This window comes from Trachurus japonicus, chromosome 21, assembly GCF_045865225.1.
Source record: "Trachurus japonicus isolate A0001 chromosome 21, Traja_1.0".
NCBI classification, from domain to species: domain Eukaryota; kingdom Metazoa; phylum Chordata; class Actinopteri; order Carangiformes; family Carangidae; genus Trachurus; species Trachurus japonicus.
Window position 1 is genome coordinate 28,250,586 of NC_140927.1, and position 14,825 is coordinate 28,265,410.

Consider the following 14,825-nt stretch of genomic DNA (forward strand, 5'->3'; position numbering starts at 1 on the left):
AGAGAACACATGGAAAGATACAAACACACTCCAAATTCAGTCCTGAAATACAAAGGAAGTGTTTCCAGGTTAAGATGCAACCCTAATGTTGGTAGCAGCCTTGGTTTGAGTTCAACCTGTGGTCCTCTGTATCATATTGTGGCAGGATGGTCTTTCCCTTCCCATCCCCTCCCCCCTCCTCCTTGCTCCATCCACCGCAGGTGTTGATGGGCGCGCTGATTGATGGGCGGCGCTGCGAACTTTCTAATACTGGTCTGGTCACACCTGCAGCCCCTCTTCCTTTTCGTCTCTGCTCGTCTCCGTGGTGGCTGTGGCCTGGCGTGGCAGAGCCGGAGCAGGCATTATAGCCTTTTGGTGTTTGAGTGTGGGAAGCTCTGTTTGCCGTGGTGGATCATTGTGGCGCACGTCTCCTCTGGTATAACTACAGGTATGCGCACCGCTGTCCTTCCTCCCACTTAGCGTGCCACAGGGCGCATTGGTGACACGGTTCTCTGTTTAATTACTGTAGTGTGGCTGGCTGCTGTTGCCGGGGGGGGCCGAGTTGCCCCGCTGGAGGCCGTCTGTGTGTGGTGGTGGCTTCTCTTGGTAAGTCGGCGTTGTCCGCCCTCCTCTCTTCCTCTAATCGCTGTTTAATCCTCCCGGTTAATTGTTAATATCTTGTCACAGCTGAATCAGGCAGAAGCCGTGCGTTTACCCTTCCTGATCGGCTGTGACGCTGCGCCGGCGAGGTCCCTTCAATCAATTATCGCCACGGCTCCTTGGACGGCGCTGCTGTTTTGTATGAGTATTTAACTCTGCCTTATTGGACTGTTCTGTGGCTTCGGGGCTCTCCCGAGCCTGCCTAGTGACCAAGACCGGCTCTGCGCCGAGCGTCTCATTCCAGTCTCAGGCATTTTAGTTAATTTCTTAATAATTCCCACTATTATAAAACAGGACTTATTTTGTTAATTTTGTTTAGTTTAATTAATATTGAATTATTGTTTTGTTATTGTTTTCCGTGTTTAAAACATATTGCTTGATTTTGGTATTTTGTTAATGTCTTTGGAATCTTGATTTATTGTGTTTATTTATTTGCAATACATTGTTTGTGCGTGTGATATTTTATTGCTGCGCTCAGCTGTGTGGCCTGTTTATTTATTTTCTCTTTTTCTTTGTGGACAGGTGCTGTGGGCCAAGCGGCGACCCAATCCCTGGTGGTGGTATTTTCTTCACGAATCCCCTTGTGTGTGTGTGCAGTGCCACGGGTGTTTTTGGTTAGTAATCCCTCCCTTGATTTGATTTAGGTCCGCCGTGATGAGCCCCAGCCCTGTTCACCCCCTCCTCTCGGCCCCAGCTGGAGTGTTTATGCAGCCTTATTGATTGATGCATTTCATTTATTAATTGTGAGAAATAAAAAGAAAACTATTTTTATACTTCTCTAAAAACGTCTCTGCCAGTGGTGTTCGAACCTGTAGCCTGTAGTACATCTAACTGTTATTTACAACACATAACTATCTCCTGGGGCGAAACTCCCCAGGTGGCGTTGTCGTCAGACCCACTTACAGCCTTCATCTCGCCACAATATTATATCTCCCCTCTGTCTATTAGCATTAAGGCAAAATAAATAACTTAAAAAGAAAAATTATAGTTGTTGTCCAATGCTTTTACTATTAAAAGTTAGAATAGGGCTTGCACTGGTTTGTCTCATATACCCCTTTGGAACTTTATTGCCTTTCCCACTGGTCAGTGGGAAAGGCGCACCGAGCCGCGTCGACGCGGGTTAAAATCGGCTTAATCGGCTCGGCTCCGATCAGCTTGCAGTGGGAACGCCAGACTCGGGTCAACGCGCTAATTTACGTGATGACGCTGAGCGTTACGTGCCGCCACGTCATCGCGCCGGTCGTGTCTCATATCACGTACCAAAACAAAGCTCTGCTCTCATTCGAGACTGGGATCATAAGATCAAACAACACTGACCAAAAACGATTGAAAAACAAAAGAAGCGACTGTCTGTTTAACTGACGTGTTGTGCCGCGGACGTCTGTCATACAGCTGCGTCAGACTCGCTGTCCTCCGCGGTCCTGGTGCAGGTCGGCCAGAAGCCTCGTCTGCCTCAGAGCCGACGGACCTCACACACTCCGTGGCGGGTGGCTGTGGCATGACACTGTGTTTCTTGCACCGCGGATGAGAGCGGGGCGACTGGTTTATGCTCTGTCTGGTCCCCCAGCGGGGGGTCAGCCTCGGCTCATTTTGGTCAATGGGAAAGGGGCCAAATGCCGATTTTTAGCGGGTCGATGCGGGTTTTTTAAACGCGGGTCGACCTGCTAACAATCGGCATTTTTAGTGGGAAAACAGCTTTAGTAGCACCCATGGAAACATTGTTGTTGTGTTGTAGGACTGAATCTTTAGCACAACAGTTAATTTATATCTAATATGTTTTTATGTTTCCTGTTCTTTAAGTGTGTGGTCATTGGTAACTACGTTTCTGGATCCACTGATCTGATTTTGTCCTTCATTACTTCTGTCATTGCCATCATAGTTCTGTATGAGGGTGGCTGTGTCAGGTTCGTACCATTCACTCCCACTTTGCAGCCGTCAAACTTCAGGGTTCAGAAACTGTAACTAGACTAGGACTCTTGGTGTTGTAGTAGTTGTGTTTATAATATGTACGTTATCACCACAGTCCTTAAAGGTATTCAGAAAGGAAAATTTAATTTGAGGCCACTATGGATCTTAAAATTAGTGTAATCACTCATCTATCAGACGATGTAGCCCAAACATTGTGCAAAATTCTAGAGTTCTTAGAGTAAATCCGGGATGAAAGTGGGGTAGTTTTTTTTTCACATTGGATAATGCAGGCGTCACGTTACTCACAATTCATCAGCCAATAATATTGGATCCGTCATCCATCAATCAAACGTCTGAGAAAAACGAGGGATACCACCACCGACACAAACGATCCTCCGTCCCTACTCCACTCTCCTCCAGATCCCTACAGCCCATATAGCCTTGCTAGCTAATTTAGCGAGCTATAACGTAGCAAGCCTACAAGCTAACAGTTAGCTATGTTAGCTAAACACACAGACACAGCGCTCAGTCCCGCCCCAAACATTGAATATCCCGCCCACTCGATAACGACCAATCAAATTTGGGTAACGCTTTATATTAAGGTCCTTGTAATAAGCATTAGTTAATAGGTAATAAGGCTCTTATAAGTGATTACAAGATGCTTATTAACATTATTATGCATTCATAAGACTATATATGTATTAATAGACTCATAATAATATAGTTAATAGCAGACTATAATTGATTTATAATAACTTATAATAAACTTAGTTAACTGTTTGTTGATGCTTATGAACATTAATAAGATCCTTATGACTATCTTATAATTGTTCATAATAACATTACAAACACATATATTGACTCAACTAGCCCAATCATTATGTCTTTGTTATGCCTTTATTAATCCTAAGGTATGTGTAATAAGCGTTAGTTAATAGGTAATAAGGCTCTTATAAGTGCTTACAAGTATTAATAGTCTCATTATAATATAGTTAATAGCAGACTATAAGAGATTTATAATAACTTATAAGAAACTTGTTAACTGTTTGTTGATGCTTAAGAACATTAATAAAATCTTCATGAGTATCTTATAATTGTTCATAATAACATTACAAACACATTGAGTGTAGCCCAACCATGATGTCTTTGTCATGCCTTTATTAATCTTTTTTGTTTGATTTATTAACATTAATATATACTTTATTGCTCATCTATTATAAATTAACTATGCACTAGTTAACTGTTAACTATGCTTTTTGCAGGTACTGGATCTAAAGCGAGAACAATGTCTTATTAATGCTGATAAATCTTTTATTGTGCATTATTATGCCCTTATTATCAGTTAACTATGCACTTGTTAACAGTTAACTGTGCTTTTTGCAGGTACTGGATCTAAAGCGAGAACAATGTCTTATTAAGGCTGATAAATATTTTTATTGTGCATTATTATGCCCTTATTATCAGTTAACTATGCACTTGTTAACAGTTAACTATGCTTTTTGCAGGTACTGGATCTAAAGCGAGAACAATGCCTTATTAAGTCTAATAAATCTTTTGTAATGCATTCATTAATGGTTAACAATGATTTTCACAACTTCCACATCTGTAATGAACAATACATGTGGTCAAGGTTGATGAAATGTAAAGAAAAGATTGCATAGTAATACAAATGTTTCAACAGTGAAGCCCAACATTGTTTTATTCATTGCTGTCAAGTAAAGAGACATTTTACTGAAAATGTATAAAAATCTAAATCACCTAAAACAGGTAGAAAGCACCTTTAAAACATTTAGGCATATTATACAAATAATTTAACTCAAAAAAGTGCAATTTTGCAAAGTGCAACATGATTTTTATACTTAAAATGTATAAAAATAACCTAAAACAGGTCTTTGAAAAAAAAGTACACTTTTATTTTTTTTAATTTTTAATTCCATTGAACATTTAACGCAGCTGCTCTTTTGCACTCTTGTTTGCATCAAAAGCAATTCCCTCTTCCTCTTCTTCTTGCCATCATCTGAGGTTGAGGAGCTTGAGGAGTCTGAGGAGGGGTCGGGAGAGAATGAGGATAGAGGAAATTTACATCTGAGTTTTCATAATGACATTTTTTTTAATGAAAAACATAAAAAATAAAAGTCTCGATATATCCTGCAATAACACTTTACAGTTTAATTTTCAAGCATTTTAAATAGAGTCTTAATGTAGCACATTTCATTAAACTCAAACTCAAACTCAAATGACTGTGCTGAATGTACACAGCAGTAAGTAGGCTATCATGTACAGAAAAGTGTCAAGAACATATCAGACGGTGCACAACGAAAGAGAGAAGTTATATATTTCGACAATGTACATTGTATGTATATAAGCCTAGCTGGAGACAAAATAAACCACATTTTAATATAAAAACGTTCTCACTGATACACAGAGAAGCGCTTCCGTAGGGCAGCAACAGTCAGGAGGCGGCTAGGTCTACACTAGCTTCGGCTAACGTTAGCTGTGCATGTTTGAGTTTGTACTAACTAGTTAGCAGCAGTTAAACTTACCAGAAGAGTCATCCACCGTCTCACAACGCTTCCTCTTGTCAGCTGCTTCTTTTCGAGGCCCAGAATGGGTTTGAATTCTACTCGGGGGCAAAAATGTTGGGCAACTACCTCCATTTTACACATGGGCATGTGTTAAGCTATCAGCTGCTAGCTTAAACCGGAACTTCCGGTTTTGCTGTTTGCCTTCAAAATAAAAGCGAAAGGGTAAAATGTTTCAAGTGAGAAGAAACTCTACAAGTCTGCTCTTCTCCTCCGACGCACCTTTCTGAAAACCAAAATCAAATGCATAATAAAAGATTTATCAGCCTTAATAAGACATTGTTCTCGCTTTAGATCCAGTACCTGCAAAAAGCACAGTTTACTGTAAACAAGTAAACTTATAATACGTAGATGAGCAATAAAGTATAATGTTAATAAATCAAACAAAAAAAAGATTAATAAAGGCATGACAAAGACATCATGGTTGGGTTAGATTGATACTCATGAAGATTTTATTAATGTTCTTAAGCATCAACAGTTAAAAAGTTTCTTATAAGTTATTATAAATCTCTTATAGTCTGCTATTAACTATATTATAATGAGACTATTAATACTTGTTAGCACTTATAAGAGCCTTATTACCTATTAACTAACGCTTATTACACAGACCTTAAGATTAATAAAGACATAATGATTGGGCTAGTTGAGTCAATATATGTGTTTGTAATGTTATTATGAACAATTATAAGATACTCATAAGGATTTTATTAATGTTCATAAGCATCAACAAACAGTTAACTAAGTTTATTATAAGTTATTATAAATCTCTTATAGTCTGCTATTAACTATATTATAATGAGTCTATTAATACATATATAGTCTTATAAATGCATAATAATGTTAATAAGCATCTTGTAATCACTTATAAGGGCCTTATTACCTATTAACTAATGCTTATTACAAGGACCTTAATATAAAGCGTTACCCAAATTTGTTTTCCTTACTCGGGTAAACTTGTGCAGTAACTCGTGGAAGGAGGCGCGACAAACAGGACAAACTGCCATTTATTTTCGAACACCTTTAAGGGCCAAAGCAAAGGCAACTGGACTTCTTGTTTCTTTAAGATATTTCACCTTGACTGTAACTCAAAAGGTGTTTTCAGTTACAAAGACTGGTTGGGGAGTAAAAGAATTAAACCCAGCTGAGGTTAAATACTTGGAACTGAAAAGTCTTTATGAAACTGATAAAGAAGTCCAGTCACCTTGGCTTCAGCACTTAAAGAATTTGAATACTCTGATTATGTGTTTATCCTGCAGTATTTTTGAAGAGAAGATTTGAAATTTCAAGTTAAATATAGGCCTCATTTTTTCTATCTTCACATTGTGCTCCAACAACACTAGAAATAGGCTAATAATAATAATAATAAAAAATAACTAAATAGTTTAACAACAACATTTTAAACATCACACTCACAGTATATTTCTTGCTCTTTGTGAAATCACGAAACTTGCTACAGGTCAGCGACCCAAGAAGATTCAAGTTTTGTATTTAAAGCAGTTTCAGATTTTATTGACAGTGGATCAGATGTTCAACAAACTTGTTATGAGTGTTTTGTACCTAAAGTGTAGAATTTAAATATGCCCCATGAAAAATGTAGAGTTGAGATGTTTTTAATGTCAACAGATTTTTACAGGCCTGTTTGATCTTTGACAGTTTCAGACCGTACATGAGTGGGTTTTGAAGCGGCTGAATAATTACCACATACATTGACAGGAAAACACAGAGAGGATATGGCACCGACAGCATGTCGAACCTCTGAGTGATCAAACTGTAAAAACAGGCAAAGACAAAGCTGATGATTGACACTAAATGTGGGGTGCAGGTATCAAAGGCCTTCATCCTGGTTTCTTTGGACCCTTTTAAACACACTTGCAAAATCTGTACATACGTGTACGTGATATAACCAACAGGACCAGCAACTGTGACGATAAGGCCAAACACCAGATCATGCACCAGTGACACTGTTCTGTCTGGTGAACAAGACAGTTCAACCACCAGGTGATGTGCACAGAAAACTTTGTTGATCACAGTCCGACAACGTTTCATGCGAATAGTAAAAGACAATAAAGTTCCAACCTCAACAAAAGAAACAATCCAGATGACAAGTATAACAACCTGGACTTTTCTTTTAGTCATTATTGTGTTGTAATGCAAAGGCTTGCAAATACACACATATCTGTCATAGGCCATTATTGTTAATGTCCCAAATTCAATCCCCACATATGAGTGGATATTAAATATCTGAAGGAAGCAGTAAAAGGCAGAAATTTCATGAGAGTCTGATAAGATTTGTGCCATGAAACAGGGCAGCAGAGACGTGCTGCCGTAAATTTCATTGATAAATAGACAGCACAGGAACAGATACATGGGCTCATGCAAGCCTTCGTCCAAGTAAATAATAATAATAACAACAGTGTTGGCAACAATGACTATTATGTAAAACAACAGAGCCAGAGTGAAGTACAGGTACTTAAACTGCCCTATGTCTCCATACATAGCCAACACAAATGACACCACCTCTGTTGAGTTCTCCATTGGCCTAAAAATAAAACACAAGCATACATTCAAAGATTCAAAAAGTCAATAACAATGAGATTGATTAATATTTAAATTAAGGACATTACTGAGACTTGTATCTTATTAAAATATTATTTCCAATCCTGAGCTAACATAGTAATGTATTCATGACTGAGGAATATATTTGTCTTTTATGTATTGCTCTATTTTATGATTTCATTCATTTCTATTTTAAGAATTTGCCCATTGATGAACATAATACTTTAAAAAGCATTGTGAATTGAAATAAAAAGAAAGGCAGAATCATTAAAAATGAGACATGATAAAGGAACATCTGTAAGAGTTGCTTCCAAAACAGCATTAAACCATTTGAACTATCGTAATTTTAGAAAAACATTCTGCAATATGAGTGACATCAAACTTAACCAAATAGTCAGACTGATGTGTGATCAACAGTTAACTCAACAGTGATGTAACCTCCCCTCCCCACTGAGACAAACAGAAGTCGCTGCTAAACATTTATACTGTTGCCCAGGTAGAAACATCACGTAATGCCAACTGAGACTCAACTAGTTTGGCCTTGTAGGATCAGGATATACGGAGTAAAAAGGCATAACCAGAAGATTCTGTGCAATTCATTGCATTAAATTTGAGGATGATAGTATCATATGTTACGTTACATACTAATATCTTCATGTTGAGTAAGAAGTCCAGGTCTGAGCCTCCTGGCGGTCCTGCTCCATCCGGCGGTCCTGCTTCTGGTGGTCCTGCTCTACCTGGCGGCCCTGCTCCATCCGGCGGTCCTGCTTCCGGCGGTCCTGCTCTACCTGGCGGCCCTGCTCCATCCTGAGCCTGCAGTCATGTAGGATTCCTCTTCTCTGGAAGACCTCGTGCCTGGTGTCGGTTCCCAAAGTGGCAAGGCCAGCAGGAATCTGTGACTACAGACCAGTAGCCCTGACTTCTCATATTATGAAGACTCTGGAGAGACTACTACTTCGCCACCTTCGACCTCAAGTACAGCATTCTGTGGACCCCTTGCAGTTTGCATACCGGGAGAACATTGGGGTGGACGATGCAATCATCTACATGTTGCATCGGATTTACTCTTACCTGGATGAACCTGGGCGATATGTGAGACTGCTGTTTCTAGACTTTTCCAGTGCCTTTGACACAATTCAACCTAGTATTCTGAGAGGAAAGCTGGAGAAGATGGGTGTAGATCCAACCATCATCTTGTGGGTCTATAACTATCTTACAGAGCGGCCACAGTATGTGAGGCTGGGGAATGGTGAGCAGTGTAGGAGTACCACAAGGTACTGTGCTCTCACCTTACCTCTTCACACTTTTCACTGCAGATTTCACATCTACATCTGAATCTTGCCATGTTCAGAAGTACTCTGACAATACGGCCATAGTGGCATGTGTGAAGAAGGGACAGGAAGATGAATACAGGGACCTGGTGGGGGCGTTCACAGACTGGTGCAACAAGAACAACTTGTTGCTTAATACATCAAAGACCAAAGAAATGATTATTGACTTTGGCAGGTCCAAAAGATCCTTACGGCCTGTGACTGTGGATGGGGTGGACATTGAGAGGGTTCAGTCATACAAGTACCTTGGAGTACACCTTGATGACAGGCTGGACTGGTCCGTACACACAAATGATGTGTACAAAAAGACACAAAGCAGGCTCTTCTTTTTAAGAAGACTCAGGTCTTGATGTATGTAATGTAATGCTGCTTATCAGTCTGTCATTGCAAGTGTTACATTCTTTGCTATTGTCTGCTGGGGTAACAACATCAAGGTCAGGGACAGGAACAGACTAGACAGGCTCATCAAAAAATGTAGCTCTGTGATGGGGGAGGGAGCGGAGCTGGTAGAGGCTGTGGTTAAGTGGAGGATGGGGTGTAAGTTGAAGACCATCCTGGGTGACCCCCAACACCCTCTACACAAAACCCTCTCAGGTCAGAGGAGCAGCCGCAGTAAAAGGCTCATCTCCCTGACCTGCAGAACTGAAAGACTTAAGAGATCATTTGTTCCTGCTGCAATCGTTTTATATAACACTTAAATGTTTTTTGTGTTCATCTTTTTTGTGTCATTGTTGTGTGAGCTACTGGACTAACTTGAATTTCCCTGCTAGGGATGAATAAAGTATTCTCTATCTATCTATCTATCTATCTATCTATCTATCTATCTATCTATCTATCTATCTATCTATCTATCTATCTATCTATCTATCTATCTATCTATCTATCTATCTATCTATCTATCTATCTATCTATCTATCTATCTATCTATCTATCTATCTATCCTCACTGGAAAGTACCCAGTGGCCAAGACATTTTTCCTTTTTTTTTTTATTATTAGTGAAATTACATGACAACAAACAGGACAGATAGTGGAAAACAACCAAGCAGACAAGAGAGTAACATAAACAAAACAAACAAAATAAAAACCAACAATACAAAACATGTAGTAGTGTATGTGCGTGTGTGGGTGTGTGTGTGTGTGGGTGTGTGTGGGTGTGGGTGAGTGAGTGCATTGTTGTTTGGATGAAAGACAAAGGGTGTGATTTATAGTGTAGTAATCTAATAGTCATCTAATAACCCTAACAAGTTACAATGTGGTTTAAAGCATGAAGACCACAAACTAGTATGCACTAATACTAGCAATTAGGGGTGTGCACAGCATCCGGTATTTGTATTTGTTGAGGGGGAAAAGTATTTGTATTTGTATTTGTAATCGAGTAAAAATCCTGCTTTTTTGAGTTATACTTCTAATTTATGAGAAGTGTAAAAATAAGTATTCTTTAATCAGCCATTATAATAATTATGGATGTCAAAAATCAAAAATTGAGCCTACAGTGCATCAACATGTTTGAGTGTAAACGTCACTGTAAACATGTACCTGCAAATTCCTGAATTTTTCTCTCATGTGAACAATTGGAGTCAATGCAAGAATGGCATATTTAAACATCAGTTATTAACTTATGGATTCACTTATTGAATTGCCACTTGCCAATTAGCTTAGACTGATAGACAAAGGGCTTTGGTTCCTGAAGATGAGGGTTCAATCCTCAACTGGTCCTGTTTGTTTCTCAGAATTGCCTAAATTTGCCACAAATAGCCCGGACCCGACCCGACCCGCAGCAGCTATAATATTTCTTGCTCTTTGTGAAATCACTAAACCTGCTACAGGTCAGCGACAGCGACCCAAGAAGATTCAAGTTTTGTATTTGAAGCAGTTTCAATATTTTTTTTTACAGTGGATCAGATGTTCAACAAACTTGTTATGAGTGTTTTGTACCTAAAGTGTAGAATTTAAATATGCTCCATGAAAAATTTAGAGTTGAGATGTTTTTAATGTCAACAGATTTTTACAGGCCTGTTTGATCTTTGAGAGTTTCAGACCGTACATAAGTGGGTTTTGAAGTGGCAGAATAATTAGCAAATACATTGACAGGGCAACACAGAGAGGATATGGCACCGTCAGCCTGTCCAACCTATGACTGATCAAATTGTAAAAACAGGAAAAGACAGCACTGATGATTGACACTAAATGTGGGGTGCAGGTATCAAAGGCCTTCATCCTGGTCTCTTTGGACCCTTTTAAACACACTTGCAAAATCTGTACATACGTGTACGTGATGTAAACAACAGGACTAGCAACTGTTATGATAAGGCCAAACACCAGATCATGGACCTGTGACACTGTTCTGTCTGGTGAACAAGAAAGTTCAACCACCAGGTGATGTGCACAGAAAACTTTGTTGATCACAGTCCGACAACGTTTCATGCGAATAGTAAAAGACAATAAAGTTCCAACCTCAACGAAAGTAACAATCCAGATGACAAGTATAACAACCTGAACTTTTCTTTTAGTCATTATTGTGTTGTAATGCAAAGGCTTGCAAATACACACATATCTGTCATAGGCCATTATTGTTAATGTCCCAAATTCAATCCCCACATATGAGTGGGTATTAAATATCTGAAGGAAGCAGTTAAAGGAAGAGATTTCATGAGTGTCTGATAAGATTTGTACCATGAAACAGGGCAGAAGAGCCGTGCTGCCGTAAATTTCATTGATAAATAGACAGCACAGGAACAGATACATGGGCTCATGCAAACCTTCGTCCAAGTAAATAATAATAATAACAACAGTGTTGGCAAAAATAACTGATATGTAAAACAACAGAGCCAGAGTGAAGTACAGGTACTTAAACTGCCCCATGTCTCCATACATAGCCAACACAAATGACACTACCTCTGTTAAGTTCTCCATTGGCCGAACAATAAAACACAAGCATACATTCAAAGATTCAAAAAGTCAATAAGAATAAGTTTGACTAATATTTAAATTAAGGACACTACTGAGACTTGTATCTTATCTAAATATTATTTCCAATCCTGAGCTAACATAGCAATGTATTCATGATTAAGGAATATATTATTAAGGAACATCTTTAAGAGTTGCTTCCAAAACAGCATTAAACCTTTTGAACTATGTAATCGTTATTTTAGAAAAAACATTCTGCAACATGAGTCACATCAAACTTCACCAAATAGTCAGACTGATGTGTGATCAACAGGAAACACAACAGTGCTGTAACCTCTCCCTCCCCACTGAGACAAACAGAAGCTAAACATTTATACTGTTGCCCGGGTAGAAACATCACGTAATGCCAACTGAGACTCAACTAGTTTGGCCTTGTAGGATCAGGATGTACAGAGTAAAAAGGCCTAATCAGAGGTTTCTGAGTGAGTGAGTGAGTGAGTGAGTGAGTGAGTGAGTGAGTGAGTGAGTGAGTGAGTGAGTGAGTGAGTGAGTGAGTGAGTGAGTGAGTGAGTGAGTGAGTGTGTGTGCGTGGGGGTTTGCATGAAAGCTCTGGTCCCTGGTTCTAGTTTTGGCTCTGGTTCTGGTTCTGGTTCTGGTACTGGTTCTGGTTCTAGTATCGGTTCTTGTTCTGGTTCTAGTCATGGCACCGGTTCTGGTCCTGGTCCTGGTTTCAGTCCTGGTTCTGGTTCTGAATCCTTTTCTGGTTCTGGTTCTGGTACCAGTTCTGGTTCTGGTCCTGGTACCGGTTCTGGTTCTGGCCATGGTACCGGTTCTGGTTCTGGTTCTGCTACCGATTCTGATTCTGGTTCCAGTTCCAATTATTTTCACAGTCCTGGTTCTGGGTCTGATGATTCGGTACTTGTCCCAGTTCGGGTCCTTAGCCTGGTTCCAGTTCCAGCTCTGGTTTTCATTCTTGTCCTGGATTCTGCTTCTGGTTCTGGTCTTTGCCGGGGCTGAGGCTCAGATTGTTTTGTCCAGGTTTCCATGACTCCTGATCTGTTTCTCTCCTCATCATTAACCCTACTCTGACTCTGACTCTGAGCACCGTGTCCTCTCTCCAGCAGCAGGACTTGGCTCTTCACACCTGTCAGGGAGTTACAGGAAATTCTGGAGACGTCCAGGTCCAGGTCTGATGGTTCAGGAGACATGAATTAAAACCTCCCAAAGCATCTGCTCCTGTTCTCCTGTGACAGCTGAGGACTCAGATGTCAGAGGTCAGACTCCGCCCCCTTTAGGACACCAGCAGACCATGACTCCGCCCCCTTTAGGAGATCTTTGTCTTGTGAGATCATGGATACAGGTGGCCATAAAGGTGTTCCTTAGCCGACCGGCCTGTTGAACCTACTGCCATTTACATTGAAGGCAGCCTTGGAGACCTGACTGGGAAGGTTTTTAGGGTTCACAATGGAAGATTTATTAATCCCATCTGTCTGACAGCCATCACAATTGATACAAGGTAAGATTGAAACCTGGGCTGGGAGCAAGTTTAATGACATTTCAAGCGTGTGTGTGTGTGTTTCACTTTTTGTCCCTGCAGCCACAGCAACAGAAACACAGAGCACCAACTGTGGAAAACCTAGCAACAGGAGTTGGACACAGTAACACAAAGGCATGTAAACACACACACATACACACACACACACAAGTTTTTGTGCATTACAAGGACACTTCTTTTCTTTTCCCAGGAAGAAACAAGCACACATTTAATCGAATAGATAAGAGGAGAGGAGAGGACAAGTTTCAACTTCTGATTTCTTTTTATATGGGATTGATGAATTTAGAGTGTAGAGGTAAACTACAAAGGGACAAACACAAAATGCACAGTCCTCTGTTGTCAAGACAGGATTGTGTCTGTGTCTGTGTGTGTGTGTGGTCAAACTCTGCCAGCCCAGTGTTAGTAGGTGTTAGTGCTGTTTCACACTTGCTCTCACAAATAAAGGAAGAGAGAGGGCAGTGATTGAAAAGCTGCAGGTATGTCCAGTTTTTTGTCTTTTATTGATAATTTCTGCTTAAACATGATACAAGTCAGATGTGGTGAGATCGGGAACTGATAAATTAAACAATGTATGTAAAATACTTCCTTTAGCAGTGTATTCTGCTGTGATATTAACTCACCCAATCAGGAGAACCAGCTAAAATGAAAGCTTGATGAGTCATGATTTTCACTGGAAGCTGTGAGCTTCACTCTCAGTTCTGCTTTATTAAATTTTGCAGTAGTGATGTTATAGTACTCATTTAACTTACGATGTGACTTAAAGGACAGTTCCAGGCAAATTCAACCTGAGGGTATAGTTGAGGGGATGAATCTGAAGATTTTCTTTTTAATTACTCCTGTTATGCATGTACTGTAGTCCTGTCTGTCCCTGCATCGCCACAGCAGCGTATAATGGGAGTGGATGGATCTTAGGCTGTTCAGACTATTTACATCCCACAAAAGTTAAGAGTCAAGTTGAAGGCTCATATGCTTACAGGTCGTCTGAAGCGTTCCCCTTTGTTTTATCAACAAAGATATATCAATTCGCAGGCACATTTTCAGAGTAAATCTGGCTATTGTTTATTCTACCGGGCACGTCAACTTGACTCTCACGTGTGAGTCGAAAACTAATGACATCATTATAAGACAACTGAGGGAATAGATCGTAACCACACAGATTTCAACCTAGGGAGCCTGCAAATTACAGTTTGTTTTGTAAATTTGCAAATTTGGGGAGTTTTTGTTGTCCTCGGAGGCCACCATTAAAATAAATCAAAATCATATATCTCATCACAGACTCAATACAATTTAGAATCAGAATAGATTGTATTGCACTTACAAGGAATTGGCTTGCAAGGAACAAGGAA

At 39.8% G+C, this 14,825-nt stretch overlaps 1 protein-coding gene across 1 annotated transcript; it reads right to left on the minus strand.

The window, feature by feature from the left end:
- Window positions 1–6,686: 6,686 nt before the first annotated feature.
- Window positions 6,687–7,664, minus strand: LOC146965421 (olfactory receptor 4P4-like). The gene has a single exon (XM_085765042.1). The coding sequence runs from the start codon at window positions 7,662–7,664 to the stop codon at window positions 6,687–6,689; it is 978 nt and encodes a 325-aa protein (XP_085621168.1).
- Between the last annotated feature and the right edge of the window lie 7,161 nt (window positions 7,665–14,825).

Excerpts from the sequence above, each read along its gene's own strand:
- LOC146965421 (XM_085765042.1), bottom strand. The coding sequence starts at position 7,664 with ATGGAGAACTCAACAGAGGTGGTGTCATTTGTGTTGGCTATGTATGGA.